Below are 17,373 nucleotides of genomic sequence, written 5' to 3' on the forward strand. Positions count from 1 at the left end.
ACTTATCTAGAATCTTCACTTTGATAAAATCTCCGGCAAACGCCATTTAAAGATATTATTTATATAAACTAGTGCATAAATTTTTAAACATACAAAAACACGTTTATGTTTATTTCTGTAGCCTACGACACAATAAAAAAAATTTGTCAAATTGCTCGTTAATTTTCGTCACCTCTTTACTAACAAACAGGTTAAATCAAATGTAAGATAATTGTTATTTATATACACAACCTTTAATTTTTGTAAAAGGAAAATATAACTTTACACGGGATTTGTTCTGTTTTTGTTTAAATTTTAAGTGATTATTAATTTTTTAAATGTGCGTTTTATACTTTATAAAGCCACCAAAATACCGGATAAAATTTAATATAATATAGATTGTATTCGTTCTAAGTTTAAATTTTGTGGGCTCGCGTGAACCTAAATTAGTTTATATACATATATTATGGCCTATTTCTTATGCAAGTTTTTAATTTGGAGTGTGGGAGAGAGCAAAAAGTACCCTAATCTAGTCTAGAATTCAGTATTAAACACCGAGGTTAATCACCCACAAAATCAGAATGTATTAACACGGATGTAATAACAATAATTTTTTAATGCTTTTTTAATGAACCGAACCGTGAGAAATTTTCAATAATCGGAAAGGTTTTTTTTCCTCCGAATTTATCCAGTGTCTATCGATAATGCAGTGGCGCGTTATAGCTTCATGGGGCCCAGGCAAATTTGAATCAGGGGGACCCATGTATAGTGTTGACTTTAGCCATTTTTCTTTAGGGAAAATCTTTGCTCATAAGATTGTTTCAGGCTCCCTGTTGGTGGTGCCTCCAGGCAATTGCCCTTTTCAATTGCTCATAGAGTAATGCGCCACTGCGATGATGGCGTAATGTACAGTAGACCCCCTATAACACGGTAGATACGTTCCATGTTATATGAATCCGTGTTGTACGAGTCACTTAAATACATGAGGCAATCACAGCCCGGCACACGGGCTGTGATTGCCTCATGTATTTAAGTGACTCGTACAACACGGATTCATATAACATGGAACGTATCTACCGTGTTATAGGGGGGTCTACTGTAGAGAGATACTGAAACTGTTTATATGAAATATATACTGTTTGCAATATTATAATTAAAATTTTATTGTATTTATGAATGAAAGGGTAACATAGCCATTTTTCCTAAAAAAAAATTAATAAATAATTTACAAAACCTACCCATTACATGTCGTATATTCTAACAATAAAGGAATTTAATGAATGTTGATAAATATAAAAATTAGATTTTATATCACTGTAATATGAATGTTATGTTTTATTAACGATTTAAAAGTATGTCTGAATAAGATCTTTCTAAAAAACATTATCTTTAGCTTTTTTTTAACGTGTCATATTTTTCTTAATATAAAACATAAAAATAAATTCCTTACAAGCTTAATTTAGTTTATAGATTAAGATTATAAACTACGAAAAAGTGAGACAATTATTTATTTTTCGTAACAATTACGTAAAAGATGTGGATAAATGGACAAAAAAACGATCACAAAAATTACCCATTATGTCAGGAGGACAATGGAAACTACCGTAATGTGGTACAGAGCGAGATGGTCCTAAACATTTTTTTTTTTTCAATAAACACGTTCTACTTTAAACCTTAAATACAGGAGTTTGTTCAAAAGATTTACCACGCCTTCGCCAATAGCTATCATGTGAATGAACTCGACCGGACTCAACGGGTCAATAAAAAAATATAACTTTTATGCCGGTTGTTGTTATCATACAACCTAAACATGTTTTGGTACTTCATTCCTCTTTAAAGTTCAATAAAATTACGATGAAAGTTTATTTTGGAAGAAATCAATCTATCAGATTATAGAGAAAAATAATTTTCTGAAAGAATGAATGCAAATGGGAAAATCAAAGAAAAGCAGTTGATATAAGGAGAATACAAAGTATCTGTAAGTAGTACGTGTAGATAATAGCCTATATTCTAAGTATAATTTCACGAATAATTTATTAAAAATAAATAACATAAATGCAGAAATTCTTATAATTAAGATCTATAAAAACAGACCTACATTTTCTAGTATTTTTTTTTTCTTTTTCTGTCATTAATATAGTTTATTAAGCTTGTTTGAGAAGTGTTTCGGAGCATAAAAATTTTCTGAATGTTTATATTTACATTTCGAATGCTAGATCTAAGAAACATAAATAAAAAAAATGCAAAAAAATTGCCTGTAATGCCCTTCTCGACGCCTAATTAGTTTAAATTGTTTATGTGGACTATTTTTAATATATTAATTAAATATTGTTTACTTTTAAAATTGAATTTCTTATTAAGTACAGACACAAAGCGGAATAAAAATTAAATCAGAGAGAAAGATAGAATTACATTAAATTATTAATATAAAAGTATTTGATTCATTTTACCAAAATAAGTGCGAAACGAAGTATAATAATTTTACAAATAATTCATTTAAAATTCAATTTGATTAACTGTATAATGTATAAAATTAGGTTTAAAATTCTAGTTTTATTTTAAGCAATTGTTATAAAAATAGAAGACAAACATTTATTCTACGTTACCTCAATTACACAAATAAATCAGAGAATTAACATTTATATATATATATATATATATTTATTTATTTATTTTAAAATTTTAAAGTAAATGTTCTTTGTGGTCTGGTGATATACTTTCTCCATCAGAGTCTTTGTCCTACATTCAAACGTTGACGAGGAAGTAAATGTCCTCTGGCGTGAACATTCGGACAATCGCACTAACGACTGTTCTTCACGCTTAAAGGAAAAGAAAATTTTCTTAAATTTCGAATGGAAATCAAACAGTGGAGAAAATTGTTATGACGGGTGAGCAATTCTTGGATTCTTGGTGAATGTATTCTTGGATAACTTTAGACAACGTGTACCTATTTTAAAATTTTTTATATTCGGTTTCCTTTCAAAAAGTTATTGTTCCGAATACATTTCTGCAATTTAATGGCTAAGTGTTACAACTTTGTATTCATTATTTTTTACAGACAAATTAGAAATGTCTCTATCTAATCATACCTACGAATTTATGGTGGAAGAAATGTTTAAAGCCTGTAGTATCCTAGCAAAAGATGTGGCCGGAGGATTATCCGAATTTTCTTGGATTTTTGCTCCTGTACTGATCAGCACTGGGGTAAGTTTAGAAATAACTCCTTTTCACATTAGTAGACAGAATTCTGTGGGAAGAAACTAACTATTCTGTATAGTAATAATAATAATAATTTAATTTTAAAAATATTAAACCTGAAATGGGCTATCTTTAAATACATCTTTTGTACCAATAAACCGGTGATGGCTGATTTGTTTAGATGTAGTACAACAAATTGAATCGATTGATGTAAGAGAATGACATAGTTATGTAATTCTATTAAAGTTTAAAATAACGGAAATTTCCTTAATTAATTTTCCCATATTAATTTACTTAGAAACTATTTCCAATTTGCAAATAGCCTCTTAACTGATATTTAATTATCATTTAAATTTTTCTAGGTGTTGTTCTTGATGCCAATGCTAACAATTGTATTTGTTTATTTGAATGGAATATTTCTTGTGTTGTATCGTTGTTGGTACGGAAATAAAGATCGATTATCTCCGGATTTTTGGGATACGGGTAGACGACTGACTATGAAATTTTGGTCGACGTATGGGAAAATATGGCACGGTAAGTACACCCCTTTTTAATAAATAACGCTTTCACAATGTAATCTATACTATTTATTGATTTATAGCGAAGCTAAATCTTAAGCTAAAACACACTGTATCGTTTTTAAAATTTGAATTCCTTTTAAAATTACACCAGAATTAAATAAGTTCATAAAATGCCTATCACATATGTACTGTACATTATAGTCGGATAAACTTGACTTCATTTTTTTTTCTATATATCCGTCAAACAGGTTTAATTTTGATCGTTATCTCGAAAGTTATGACCGTGTTTCGAGAATTAATTTCTAAATATAGTTGTAGTTCAAAATAACACAGTATTTTGAAAAGTTTGAGTAGTTTAATAAATAAGCTAAATATAAAATATAACTTGAATGATATTGTTGCGCTGTCGACGGATACAGATATTGATTTCTACACGAAATTATAATAATTATGCCAGCGTATCTTTTAATTATGTAATTAATTAAATATACATTTTCGAAACACCGGCAAAAAGTGTGCATTTTTTTAATATCTCATTTAATATCTGTATATTAAGAACACGAAATTAATATAAATGATGAAAAACTTAATTGTTATCATTAAGAAATAATTTATTGAATTAACTTTATTACACAGACAAATTCAAAAACTTTCTGCAGTTTATTTAGTAAGAGCCAAATCAGTACCTTAAAAAAATTGATATACTGTAGGCCTATTAATATAGAAGTGTTGATTTATAGTTTGTGAATTTAAGCTTTTTCTCCTTGCTTTATATATACCGTTAACAAATGTATATTATGAATTGTAATATTATAATATACAATTTATTAACAGATTTTAATAGTTAAATTTAGTTATAGGCCTACATTAGGATTATCCACGATTAAAAACTTAAGATTAAATACAAAGTTAAATGAAGATCTAAAATTTTTCTTTAATCGTTCAATAGCCAATCGTTTATTTTATCCATTTTTTAAAAACTACTCCGAACTCATTTTCCCATTCTGTATGCACGTCTATTGTCGATTTTTCCTGTATTTTAATTTTAATATTTTAATTAAATTTGTCTTCCTGTTACCTACAGATTTACTGACACAATACTTTGTTTTTCATCTATTAAATAATTAGTTCCTTTTTATTGTTATATGATGCTAATTTATGCAAGTTTTTCATCGAGGTTTGTAGTACGTTTGTAGCTTTCGACTTCTTTCTTCTTATTTAAATACACGATTCTCGCAGACAAAAATACTTTATCTTAATAAACAACACATTGCACTGATAAAAAGCATAAAATAAATATATTTCACTTAAATAGCCGTAAACTGTCAATATTAAAAACAGCTACACACACACGATATGCAGATTTATGCATTAGAATCAATACGTAAAGACAAGTAGTCTCAATTGTCTTCTTTATTTTTAACTTCAGAATTTTATGTCAAAATGCACAAATAGAAAACTTATCTAAGAATAGTTAAACATAAAAATGATCATAGTTTATTTGTATCGATATAATTTTATTAAGACATTTAAAAAATGAAAAAATTACAATTACATATTAATCAATTTGTAAGTAACGGGACAAGGTTTTCTTAACGTTTTAAAAGTTAAGAAAATCTTGTTTCTTTAAAATAAATGTAAAAAATTAACAATAGATGTTCAAATAAATAGAAAAATGCGTGTTGCGTGGTAGAAAAGGATATAACATGGCTGTTGAACGATTTAAAAATGAATTTTGATTTAATCCTATATTCAATCGCAGATAATCCCCGATGTACGACGAAATCTAATCACCTGAAAGTATTAACAAATTGTATGTTATAATATTTGTATAAATTCTTAACGTGGTTAATAATTATTGCTATGAAACTATCTCAAATAAAATAGGAAAGAAATGTTTATTAGGAATTTGAATCCTAAAGATATCCTTCAGATTAATAGCATTAATAACGAGCAAATATTTATTGTGGCATCGTGACAATGCCGGGCTTCAATTTTTAATCATATTTTTAATTAATTTAATTTAAAACACATCCTCCTCACCTCAAATTAGTATTGGCTGGCCCCTGTACTTTTCCTGTGAGCAATAAAATCGTACCGGTCATCTAACATCTTTCAGGGAAAAGGTTTTTATATTAAAATAACGTGACTTCTGTTTTACATCAGAGGTTTGCATATAGGTAATCGGGGTCTTCTACCCCAATCTTTCCATGTCTGGTTTCGGCTCTCATCCACCTAACTCCGTTCTTGAGATTAAGGAAGGACGGATAGACAGCGGGAATTTATAGGTCTACAATTTTTTCAAATTGCAACCCAATCATTTGTCCAGTAAGTTTCTTTGAAGAATGTGGATATTTAAAATCAATTTGATACTCAATTAAATAAAATTTTAGGATTAAAAGTTTTCATCATCGAAAGAATTTAACACGATTAATTTCAGTAACAATGATAGTTCTCGTGTACCCATAAACAGTATCAATATTAATAACTTACAACAAAATTCCATAAAATACGATTTTTTTATAATCTCACAGGCACTCATTCAATAGCCAACGTCGTATAGAGCAGGGGTGGCCAACAAGTCGATCGCGATCGACCGGTCGATCGCCAAGCCAATTTTGGTCGCTCGCTAGCGATGTCTTGACTTAATGTATTATATTTGTAACCGAACGCAACTGTATGCATGCAGTTATGACTCGACTCATAAGCAGTGAGTGCACTTCGTACTGAAACAGTGTATAAACATAGTATGTATTTCACACTTCCCCCTCCCCACTTAGACTATGCCTATGACAACGAGTCGATCGCGACACATTTTTACGATAAAAAGTAGATCTTATGTGCACAAAAGTTGGCCACCCCTGGTATAGAGAACAGACCTTAAATATGTCTTTAAATAAAACATTTTCAAATAACATTTATACAATATTACTAAACATTTAAAAGATTCTAATCCTGTCCAGCATCGGTTTTAGAGTTATTTCAAGGAAGTGGATAATAACAACAACAACAACAACAACAACAATAATAATAATAATAATAATAATAATTGAAGGGTAACTCTCCCTATGAAAGCTTTGAAAGTCCCTACAAAATGGTTATTCTTAATCAATTCTCACATACACAGACAAAAGAAAAATAAATATGCAACACTCAAAGTCTTTCTTATTTGCGAAATTTTCCATAAAAGCAAATGTACTGTACCCTAAGCGAGAACAGTACAGTCCCGACTGTTCGGCTATATCATAACTTATGGCAACGATGATGATGATTAATCATCATCGTTGCCATAAGTTATGGTATATATTATACATTATATATTATACATATTATACATATATACATATATTATACATATTATATATTATGGTATAAATTTTGACAATGGAACGATGATTAATCATCATCGTTGTCAAAATTTATTTTATGGTTACTGGAGCACTAAGGCGTACATGGAGCCTGACATTGTATGCAGCAATGGTTCCTAGTGGACAAATTCAATCTAATATTACGTACAGGATATTTATATAAATATTTTCAATAATAATCAATAACAATAATATATTCTCTTAGCTATGAATATATGATACGAATTTTTTAAAGAAGGAACAGTAAATCTGCATTAAAATTAAGCGCAGCTTCTTTTGTCGACATCAAAAGGCCATTATGGAAGTAAAAAACTTACTGTAGATCTCAACCACCATAAATTTAAATCATACTGTAAAAAATATTGTATAATAACGTCGACTAACAACTTTGTTTTGTATATTTCCGACTTGTTATTCATTTTAAATTAATTGTTTTGTTTTAGATTTGTATCTATGGGTCTGTTAAATAAGGGATAGCCATTATTTGCCTTGCGGCATAGCTTGAAATATTTGTAAAAATAAAATGAACAACAATCGATAAAAAAAAATGAAAATTATATACATTGAAACCTGTCTATGACGACCACCCACGGTTCCTTCAAAAGTGGTCTTTTAGACAGGTGGTCGTCCAATACAGGTGTTGCTGTAATACCGTATTTCCGTACGTATTTTGCGCACTTTTTAGGCATTTCTACTAAGCAAAACTCGAGATGAGCAAAAATAATCGAATTTTTTCAACGATAGAGCTACATTGGTATTGTATTTTATTCTTATCGGATAACTCGATTTACAGGAGTCGTCGTGATTTTATAAGGCAGATTTAATACCAATATTTTAAAGATTAATATTAATACAATACTCGCATTTTCTCGATTATAATGCACACTTTCTTTTTTCCGATTTAATTAATTCAACTTGGTTCTTTTCGTTCGCTCCTCGGTAGTGATGCCACCAATGTTCCCTCTAGGCTGCGCCGCCGCGCACTGCTCAAATTGTTGCCGCGCAGGCGAGCATGCACACTGATTTGAATTGTTGTTTACTTATTTCTCACTCTGTCTGCAACATGATTATTGCTACGTATATTTCGACTAAATACATTAAATCATTGACAAAAGATAATATTTTGTATGGAAGTATGTTTTAAAATGAATTTTAATCTCTACTTTATAATTAATTGCTTTAATTTTTATAGGAAAAAATAAGATTTCATATGTTCAGAAAATTTTGTTTTGCTCAGAGAAGTATATGTTCCTCTCATCTACAAAAAAAAATTAGAGGGAACATTGGATGCCAGCTTTTCAAAATTGCTGACCCGGACGGCAAATCAGGTTTATCCGAACAAAAGTCTCTGACGCATGCGCAATGTTATTTTACCATGCGAAGAATAACGTGCACGCCAGTTTTAAACCAGTTAGAGACTTGTATAGGAACTTAAATTAAGAAATGAAATAACTTAGATTTAAGAGCTGAGAAGCAAAAAGAAAAAAAATGATCGACAAGTTGCACGAAATCCCGGACGAAATTAATTGTTAACCCGGACTGTCCGGGTGAAAACCGGACGGGTGGCAACACTACTATTCAGTTACGTGTGTTATACAAGCGCGTCGTTTCTCTCCATCACTTTGGTTTTGGTTTTCGTTAGTTTAATCTTATTTTAACTTTAAAAATACTGTATTTTTTAATATTTCAATATTTTCTTAAGTACAGTAAGAAAAATTATTAATTAATAATAAAACGATTTTATTATTTTTTCTCATAATACGATTTCATTACATTCCGCGATTGGCAATCGCGGAATCAAAAAAGGAAGGTTGCCTGACAGTTAAACTTCGCTGCTAATTGCCGTTGTGATAAACCATTTTCACATTCTCTGATAACTTTAACACGATCTTCTAACGACAGCACTACGCATTTCTTTCGTTTTTGGACAATTTCGAACAAACTGAAATAAATTTCTTGTCTTGCTAGACTAATTCATTAACACCTGCACTTAATTTCAACGGTGGGAGAAGTACCCGAAGTGGGTTCAAACAAGAGTTTAGACTAATTCATTATATTAGGAGGGGGAAACGTTGTTGAGATGGGTTCGAACAATAGTTTAGAACGGATATATTCGCGGAGTGGTCGCTTATTACAGTTGTATGTTGTTTCGGATCAAAAATCGATGCCCGCGGTCGCGTTACACAGGTGATCGTTTAATAAGGGTAACTTATACGAAGACTCCATGTATAAACTATTCCGTGCCAGAAATTTTTGCCCGTCGAATGCAGGTGGTCGTCTAAGCAGTTTTCGCTGTATTTAAATTATTTTGAAATGTTTGAGAACTCTACAATTTACAGAGTCCACAGAAATAGTAAGCATTAGAAACAGAACTCCATATTAACATAGTATAAATAGCCTAAAATATATTGTTGTTGTTAATATATTGCAAATTTTAATTATAATTTGCATGAAACTATAACACAAGCAAATGTCCGCGAAAATATCTCTCATCTGAAGAATAATTTGTTTAATTATTTTTGAGACATGATTTTTAAAAGTTAAAGCGTTTTTAATAATTTAAGGCCTGGGATGAAATCGATATAAGATAATCTGAAACTTGATTAATATATTTTCGTAAAGATTATTATTTGTAAATAGATTATTCTAAGTTAGCAAGTTCACTAAGATATTAACACTTCTTAATATTGAAAGATTTATTAAAAAATTCAAAAGTTTTAGGTTATTTACATATGCTAAGTTTGATCTTTATTATAATAAAATAAAAATTAATTTAATGTAGAGTAAGCATAAAGCACAATAGTTCTTTAAAAAGGAACTATACATATTAAGTCTAAAGAAAAATAAAATACAAATATACATACGAATGCGATAAATCTTACTTAAAAATAATTATTCAACCAACTAATAATCAAAGATTAAAGAAAAACAGTATCTATTGCTTAATTAAAAACAACTATTTATTTTGAAAATATTCCAATTTTTGTCGTTATTCCTTAAAATTTAGTTTCTCTTTTAGTCTGGGTTTTATTTTTTTAAAAGCTTTTATTTTTGCCTATATAAAGTTTTTAAAAAATACTCATCAAAGTATGCCAAATATTAATAAGATTAATATTTGATTTTTTAACTAAATTGTTGCAACAAGAAACATGATGATTCTTTTTATAAATATATATATAGTGTAATAAAATATACTTTAAACAAGGTGTTTTGCCTTATTCGAATCTAATATTTTTCTTGAAAAAAAAGTTTAAAATATCGGCTTATTTATCTATCATCTAACTGACAAAAATGTTTATTTGATATTCAATAAATAAGCAGGGTTGTATAGCATTTGCTTAAAGATATATATATAAAAAAAATTAAATATTTAGAAAATCAATTCCTCTGATGATCAGGCATTATGCATTAGCTGCCTCATTGACTATAGTAAGTAAAAGTTATTTTAAAAACAAATAATAATAAGAATAATTTATGCGATAGGATCGAGTAACAATGTAACTGGTAAAATAAAATTTCAAAAGTATTTCAACTGCAACTTTAATCCTGTTGCATAATTCTTTAATTGCATTTATATGTTAATCATAAAGATTTTATCTGTAATCTGAAAAATTACATTCGTCACAGTTGAGTATACTTTTCTGTCCTTTTACGAGAAATAATTGTTTATTTCGTAATTCATGAATTCAGTCACGTAAAGAAAATAAAAGGAAATGATAGAACGGATGTGGCATCATGTATACATGACCTAGTTTAAGTAATGGCATTGTTTCTATAGCTCTTCAAGAAAATGGATCACGTCAATATTTTAATTACGCATAATTGATATTGAATCTCCCCGATTTATCAGTAATTCATAAAATCACAAGAAATTCGGCGTTATGATGGCGACTTTCACAAGAATTTTGAAGTGGTATATATCGAATATCTGTTCTAAAAACTACCCTTGAGTTGCGCTTATTGCATTCACGTAGTATTGTAATAAAACTTTATTTCAAAGTGCATTATAAAATTATTCATTCGACATTTACAGTATAAATAATTTGCAAACATTAGAAAAAGTATTTATTAGAAAAGAATTTCACAGCAATTGCTTAAATCAGGTGGACCCAAAGAGATGGATAAGGCATTTTCTAGGATCGATTGAATATGATTCATTAAAAATTATTAGTCCAATGGTTTTGTATATGACAGTTTAGAATGTCAATTATAAGATCTTTTCTGTGAAAACGGTGTGTGGATTAATACTCTGACTCACTAGATTTATTTATTTATTATTAACTGTATTAACATAAGATAGGGATTCGATAAAAGGTCAAAGAATCCTTGAATGAGCCGATAGTCAAAAAAGTTTGGGATCCCTGGAATCAAAAAAGTCATGATGTGGGAATTTAATACTGACAAAATATTACTATTAATTACATCCAGGAGTATACTTAACAAGACATTTTCTGTCGAGCGTAAGGATTTTATCTTCCTTATTTGTAACTATGAATTTCTGATTTATTTTGAAAATGAGTCGTGTCAATCAACGAAATAATGACCGAAAAAAAACGAATTATAGTCATATAAATTTCTTAAGACCCGCTGACAGCCTAAGATTTATCACTTTGATGAGTAATATAAATTGTTTTATGGAAATAAGACTTTTAATACAATTTTATTATTTGCATAAAATTCTAATTTATTAAGAATATAAAGTTATCGTTATTGAAAAACGAGTTATAAAATCATTTTTATTTTAAATTGTTTATAAATATTCGCACTAATGTTTAAAATCCATCTATAATTTCAACACCAACTTGTTATTTTTTTAACCGTTACATTATCGTTCATTAACATATCTACAACCAAATAAGACTTATTTGGTTGTAGCGTTGTTAATGAAAGGTTTCTTAAAGTACAGTGTACCATTTATTATTTTAAGTGTCTTTTATTCATAATAGTTATAACTGTTGCCGGCTTATAACGCTGTGTAATTTTACTGTTTTAATTGTATTGCTCTAGACATCGTTTCAACATAATTAAATACTTAATGGAGATCTGTAACCGATAATTTTATCAAATGTTGAGATTTCATTGTATCGTACATTTCCAGACTGAAAATGTGTCAATTTCATGAAGATTGGTAAAGAAGCTGAGGGACTGTAGGTCCGAAATGCATTCTTTTTTGGAAAATAAATTGATGTTCTAAGGCTGATCTTGTGTCTAGGACGGTGTAATAGCTAGGAATAGAGAGGCCATCATAAAGCTAATTTAGCTACATTCGCTCCCAACAGATATTATTTCTACAGTATTTAAGTCTAACATTTAGTTCTATTAATATTATCCCTTCAGTCGATTTTAGCGTAAGAACAATTGTAAAAAGCATAAATATTAGCAATAAAATTATGGAATAATTGCAGAACACTTATAATATGCACACACAAACATACCATTCTTGTTCAAAATTAAACTGGCTCTACTCTAAATGAAATCTAGTAAAAAGAATTTAAATTCAAACGACCACGATAAACGAAGATTTGAATTCTGAAAAAACATGGCTCCTCTATTTCTTCCCCAGTCAAAAGAATCTCATCGCAACTGTCTTAAAAAATTACTTGATTTATGCTAGATGCCTCTTATCCGAAACAAAATATTTCAGCAAACAAGTAAAAATATTCGGTTGCTTGTTTGATAAGCTCTATTATTATTTTTTGTTTTAAAGTATATGTAAACAATGAATGTGATAAATAATTTGTTAGAAAGTTATTCAGAAATTAAAGAGAATCTATGATGCTTTACTATTTTAAAATAATTTTGTATATTATGAATAATAGAATTTTATCATTTATAGGACACGAAATCATAGGATTAGAAAACATACCAAAAGAAGGGCCGGGCGTAATCGTGTATTATCATGGTGCTTTACCTGTGGATTGGTACTCCACCCATTCTACCATCTACTTAACACTAAACCGATTGGTATATTCTATTGGAGATAAATTCGTCTTTCAATTACCAGGTATTGAATAAATCCTTTCTGGTTTATTTTATAAATATAATTAAAATTTTGTTTAAAAATCTTCCTTAAAGTGTAAATGAAAAAATTTCGAATTTACGTTCAGCGTGAATTTTATTTCGTGGCGTTGACAAGATGGACATTTATCAGAAAATTTAGTTTAGAATTGTGCTTATAATTTTCCTCTTAAGAAAATTTTCTGTTTCTTACTAATCATCCTGTTCATAAAGTGCTGAACCAGGACGATTAGAACTTTCGGTGAATAATTACAATAGCATCATTACTGGAGCCTGGTATTGAACATTCAAACATAAATATATTTCCAGTCTTCAATTCTTTTATCGAATCTTTGAGAATTCATATTGGTACGGTTGAAGAATGCGTCAGTTGTCTCCACAATGGCGATTTATTAGCCATAGCTCCAGGAGGAATGAGAGAAGCACAATTTGCAGATAGTTCTTACCAGCTTTTGTGGGGAAAGAGATTAGGTTTTGCTAAAGTCGCAATAAAAGGAAAAGCGGTAAGTAGATTTTTTATTTGGTACATTTTTTGAGAACATTTTGTAATTAATTATTATTTTTTTTTATGTAGCCAATAATTCCAGTTTTCACAACTAATATTCGTGAAATATTCTGCCCTTTATCTATAGGAAAACGTAAGAATTTTTTTAAATCTTTAATATTCGATTGCATTTTAATGACTTACAAGATTAGTAATAACTATTCACAAACATATATAAATTTGTTTTTATTTAGTACAAACGTGCTTATTTATTTAGTCCCTAAAGATATCACAAAGCAGTTTTTTGACTAGTAACATGGAAGCAGACAAAAGTGTATAGCTACAGTTGATGCTTATTTTGAAATGGTGTGATAGTAAGAGTTTGTGTGTTGTGTAATAAAACCTGTTCCAAAAATTAGACTTATTTTTGGCTTTACCACGTCCATAACACTAACTTTTAATAGTTTCTTCTGTTACTTTTATTATAATAAATCTTCAATGCCCCATTACATCCATCTATTTCAATAATTTATATTCCACTTATTTCATTTTCGTTCCAGAAATACATTATTAATTTCAACCAAGACCTAAGTTACTGTAGGTAAATACTTGTAATGAAATTAGTGTTTCTTCTATTTACATCATATAATTTCAATACACAAGTAAAAAAAAAATCAGCCTGATCATCTTCCATCACACTTATCAATTGTTTAAACCAGCATTTCGTTTTTAGGGTTTTTTCTTTTTTAAATATCTATGCTAAGAAATGATCTTCCTATTTGTTATCTAATTTGTCAATTCCTGTAAGTTGAATCTATTATTAAAATTCCTGTTTACTATTGAAAAGTTATCTACACACAAAACAAATTATGAAAAAACTTTTTTATTAACAGATTGGTTTAGAAAGTGGTACGAAGCAACCAGAATACCAATTGTACCTATTTATGGAAATTTCCCTGTAAAACTGAAGTAAGCTGCTTAATTTTATGTTGAGTCTGAAATTTACTGATTTTAGATTTTAAAGAATTAGAACAATACCTATGCTTAATAAACATTTAATCAATAAATTTATTTTATATTAGAACAGTAATTGGAAAACCCATCCCTTACGATCCAAAAATGTCAGCTGAACAACTGGCAGAAAAGGTAGATTATTATTATTATTGTATTGTTTTGATTACATTCAATTGAATTTTTTATTTTGTACATTTGTAATTTATAGACGTCAAAAGCAGTTAAACAACTCATTGCCCAACATCAACGAGTACCTGGAAATGTCACTAGAGCTCTATTGGAAAGATTTCCTCATCTTTGCAAAAAAATATATTAGATAAATTTGTTTTTTTTTTTAAATATTTACTCATGTTATAAAAATACTCATTTTGATATTAAAAATATACTTAATTTTTTAAATGAGTGAATTAATCATTATTTTGCCATATAAACACACTTTTAATTCACAAACAATTCTATTTTTTAAATATTTCTAATAAAAAAGCAGCTGAGTCATTATGCTTTTTTTTTGAACATGAAAAAATTAGTTAATTATTGCTCCTTCCTCTTATTTTAACTCTCTCCATCCTATGGGCACTAAATGGGCATTCTAAAAAGACCCTCTATGGGTTTGACCAGGCCAACAAAGTAGCAGATTGGGAGGGACAAAAGATGACATATCCAGAACTAGATAACTACTACTAAAACATTCTTGGAATTTTTTGACCCATCCAGATTCAATCCCAAGTTCCCCAGAGCGTCAGACTGCACTTTAACAATTTCAGCCATCACGACTACTTGCTTTTTATTTATTAATTTTATAATTATCTGAATTAAATATTTTCAATCTTTAAGTGAATGTACAGATAATCAGCAAAAATTACAAGAATTTTTTTTGTTAGAGCTTTTTGTATGGAAAATTAATATAAAATACATTAGCAAAATACAAATCCTTAAACTGTTTTCCCTAAAATTTATAGCATATGGCCTAATGAATTTAGATGTTTTAATTTTTCACAGAATTTATAATAGTAAGTAGCCTATGAGATCCAGATACTTTTTATTTTTCATTTTTTTTAGATATTTTGTTTCAATTAGAGTTGGCAATACTGAAACTTACACTGGCCACGTCATTACTGTGCATGTCATATCTTAGTGGAGTTCAAATTGATGGTCGGCATTTGCGATTATTTTTTACTGTACAGTACATTAAATTCATTTAATCTCTAAAATGCCAAAAAGAAACCATGTTTTTACTGATGATTGAAAAAATGTCTGTGATCATATTGACCAAGTGAAATATGAACTGTGCTTTTCAGAATTTTCAGTAACTCATGGTGGGAATTCAAACATTAAAAATCACTTAAAATGTGCAAAACATAGGCAAGCAATAGAAACTTCCTCAAATTTACCGATTTAAGTGACAGAATTTTTAAAAAAGTTCACACTAATGATAAATATTAATAACTTAACTGAGCACAACACATATATTAAAAATTGCTTTTAACTTGTTTTTGTTAACAACCACTTTATTTAGCCTTTTCAATCATAGGTACAGTACTTATCCTAGTAGGTTTAATTTTCTGTTGCTAGTATTTTCTCAAAATTGTCCTGTTTTGAAAAAACAAATATTATGGTAAAACTAAATATGTGTAATTAATTTGCACAATACTGTATATTGTGCATATTCAAGAAACGAAAGTCAATTCAAATCTCAACTACTAACATTATATAACAATTTAATGTAATTAAAATGGAAGTTTCAAATATAATTTGCCAAATAAAAAATTTTAATGGATATTTTAAATATTTGTTTAAAATGTGATTCAAGAGAATTATTTATTTTCCACAACACCAATAAATTTAAACTCAGAAAAATGAATATTCCAATAGAAAATATAACTGTAAACCTCACTATTCATGTACACATCTTTCGATGAAAACAATTAACAAGAAATTAAAAAATATACTTACTTTCAAATAGAAAAAGTGAATTTAAAATATTTACACAATATTTTAAATTGACATAAACGTTTTTTACATTGATACTGAAAATGAAACAGATTAAATAATAATTATTCATCTCAAATACATTACTTTTGCACTTTTAAAAAAGTTTCTATGATTTCATATATAACGCATATGCTCATTTTTATATGATCAAGTATATTTTTATTGGATAAAGCATATCAAAAACTTGATTCAGTACAAGAATTCACTGCATTAAAATAGTATTTGTTTTCAATGAACAAATCAATTTAAATTTGTCATGAAAATGTTTCTAAATTTAGAAGTTAAAACAAACAAGATTATAGCATCTAATACAAACTGATACTTTATTATAGTTTTTACATTCACAAAAGTATGCAAATATGCAAAATTTTTGTACATGTCATATTAAATTCTACAAATGTTACTTGGCTTGTTTCATTTATACATTTACAATATGGAGACTTCTGAATCTTAAATATGGGAATGGAAATGATTTTTTTAAATGTTTAAAATAAAAAAAAGTTGATGTTATCTGAGATGAATATTTTACAAGATTACTACTCATAGCCAAGGATGCCATGCTGGATCCATTCTGCACAAGTTGTCATGGCTGTTTGCTGCTGCAACAAGAGTACTCACTTTACTGTCAGCTCCATCAAATGTTGCTAAATCTAAAAGGAAAAATGAGAATTTTTAATCTATTTTATTTTGTAATGTTTTAAAATTTTAATTTTATTTATATAAGACTAGCAGGTAGGCCTGGCGCTGCTCGGGCAAAAGTAACGATAGCAAAGATTAAGATTATTACATTATAGTCACA

General features: G+C 28.6%; 2 protein-coding genes across 2 annotated transcripts in view; one reads left to right on the forward strand and one right to left on the reverse strand.

Annotated features, from left to right (window-relative positions):
• Positions 1-2,655: 2,655 nt before the first annotated feature.
• On the forward strand, positions 2,656-14,952 carry LOC136984186 (DGAT1/2-independent enzyme synthesizing storage lipids-like). The gene is made up of 9 exons (XM_067281118.1): positions 2,656-2,867; positions 3,038-3,183; positions 3,540-3,711; positions 12,903-13,070; positions 13,394-13,587; positions 13,659-13,722; positions 14,462-14,537; positions 14,651-14,714; positions 14,791-14,952. Exons 1-9 carry the CDS (start codon positions 2,861-2,863, stop codon positions 14,896-14,898), a joined length of 999 nt encoding a protein of 332 aa, XP_067137219.1. The 5' UTR covers positions 2,656-2,860; the 3' UTR covers positions 14,899-14,952.
• Positions 14,953-16,870: 1,918 nt separating this feature from the next.
• Positions 16,871-17,373, reverse strand: part of Nipped-A (Transcription-associated protein Nipped-A) — a 188,985-nt gene continuing 188,482 nt past the window's right edge. The window contains 1 exon segment of the mRNA XM_067281093.1: positions 16,871-17,224. Within this exon segment, the coding sequence (XP_067137194.1) occupies positions 17,115-17,224 (110 nt within the window). The 3' untranslated portion in view covers positions 16,871-17,114.

Source organism: Centruroides vittatus, unplaced genomic scaffold (assembly GCF_030686945.1).
Source record: "Centruroides vittatus isolate TY-2023 unplaced genomic scaffold, ASM3068694v2 contig_905, whole genome shotgun sequence".
NCBI lineage: Eukaryota > Metazoa > Arthropoda > Arachnida > Scorpiones > Buthidae > Centruroides > Centruroides vittatus.

Excerpts from the sequence above, each read along its gene's own strand:
- LOC136984186 (XM_067281118.1), top strand. Across the intron at positions 13,071-13,393 it reads ATTCGTCTTTCAATTACCAG|TCTTCAATTCTTTTATCGAA; the intron begins GTATTGAATAAA and ends ATATATTTCCAG. Across the intron at positions 13,723-14,461 it reads CCCTTTATCTATAGGAAAAC|ATTGGTTTAGAAAGTGGTAC; the intron begins GTAAGAATTTTT and ends TTTTATTAACAG.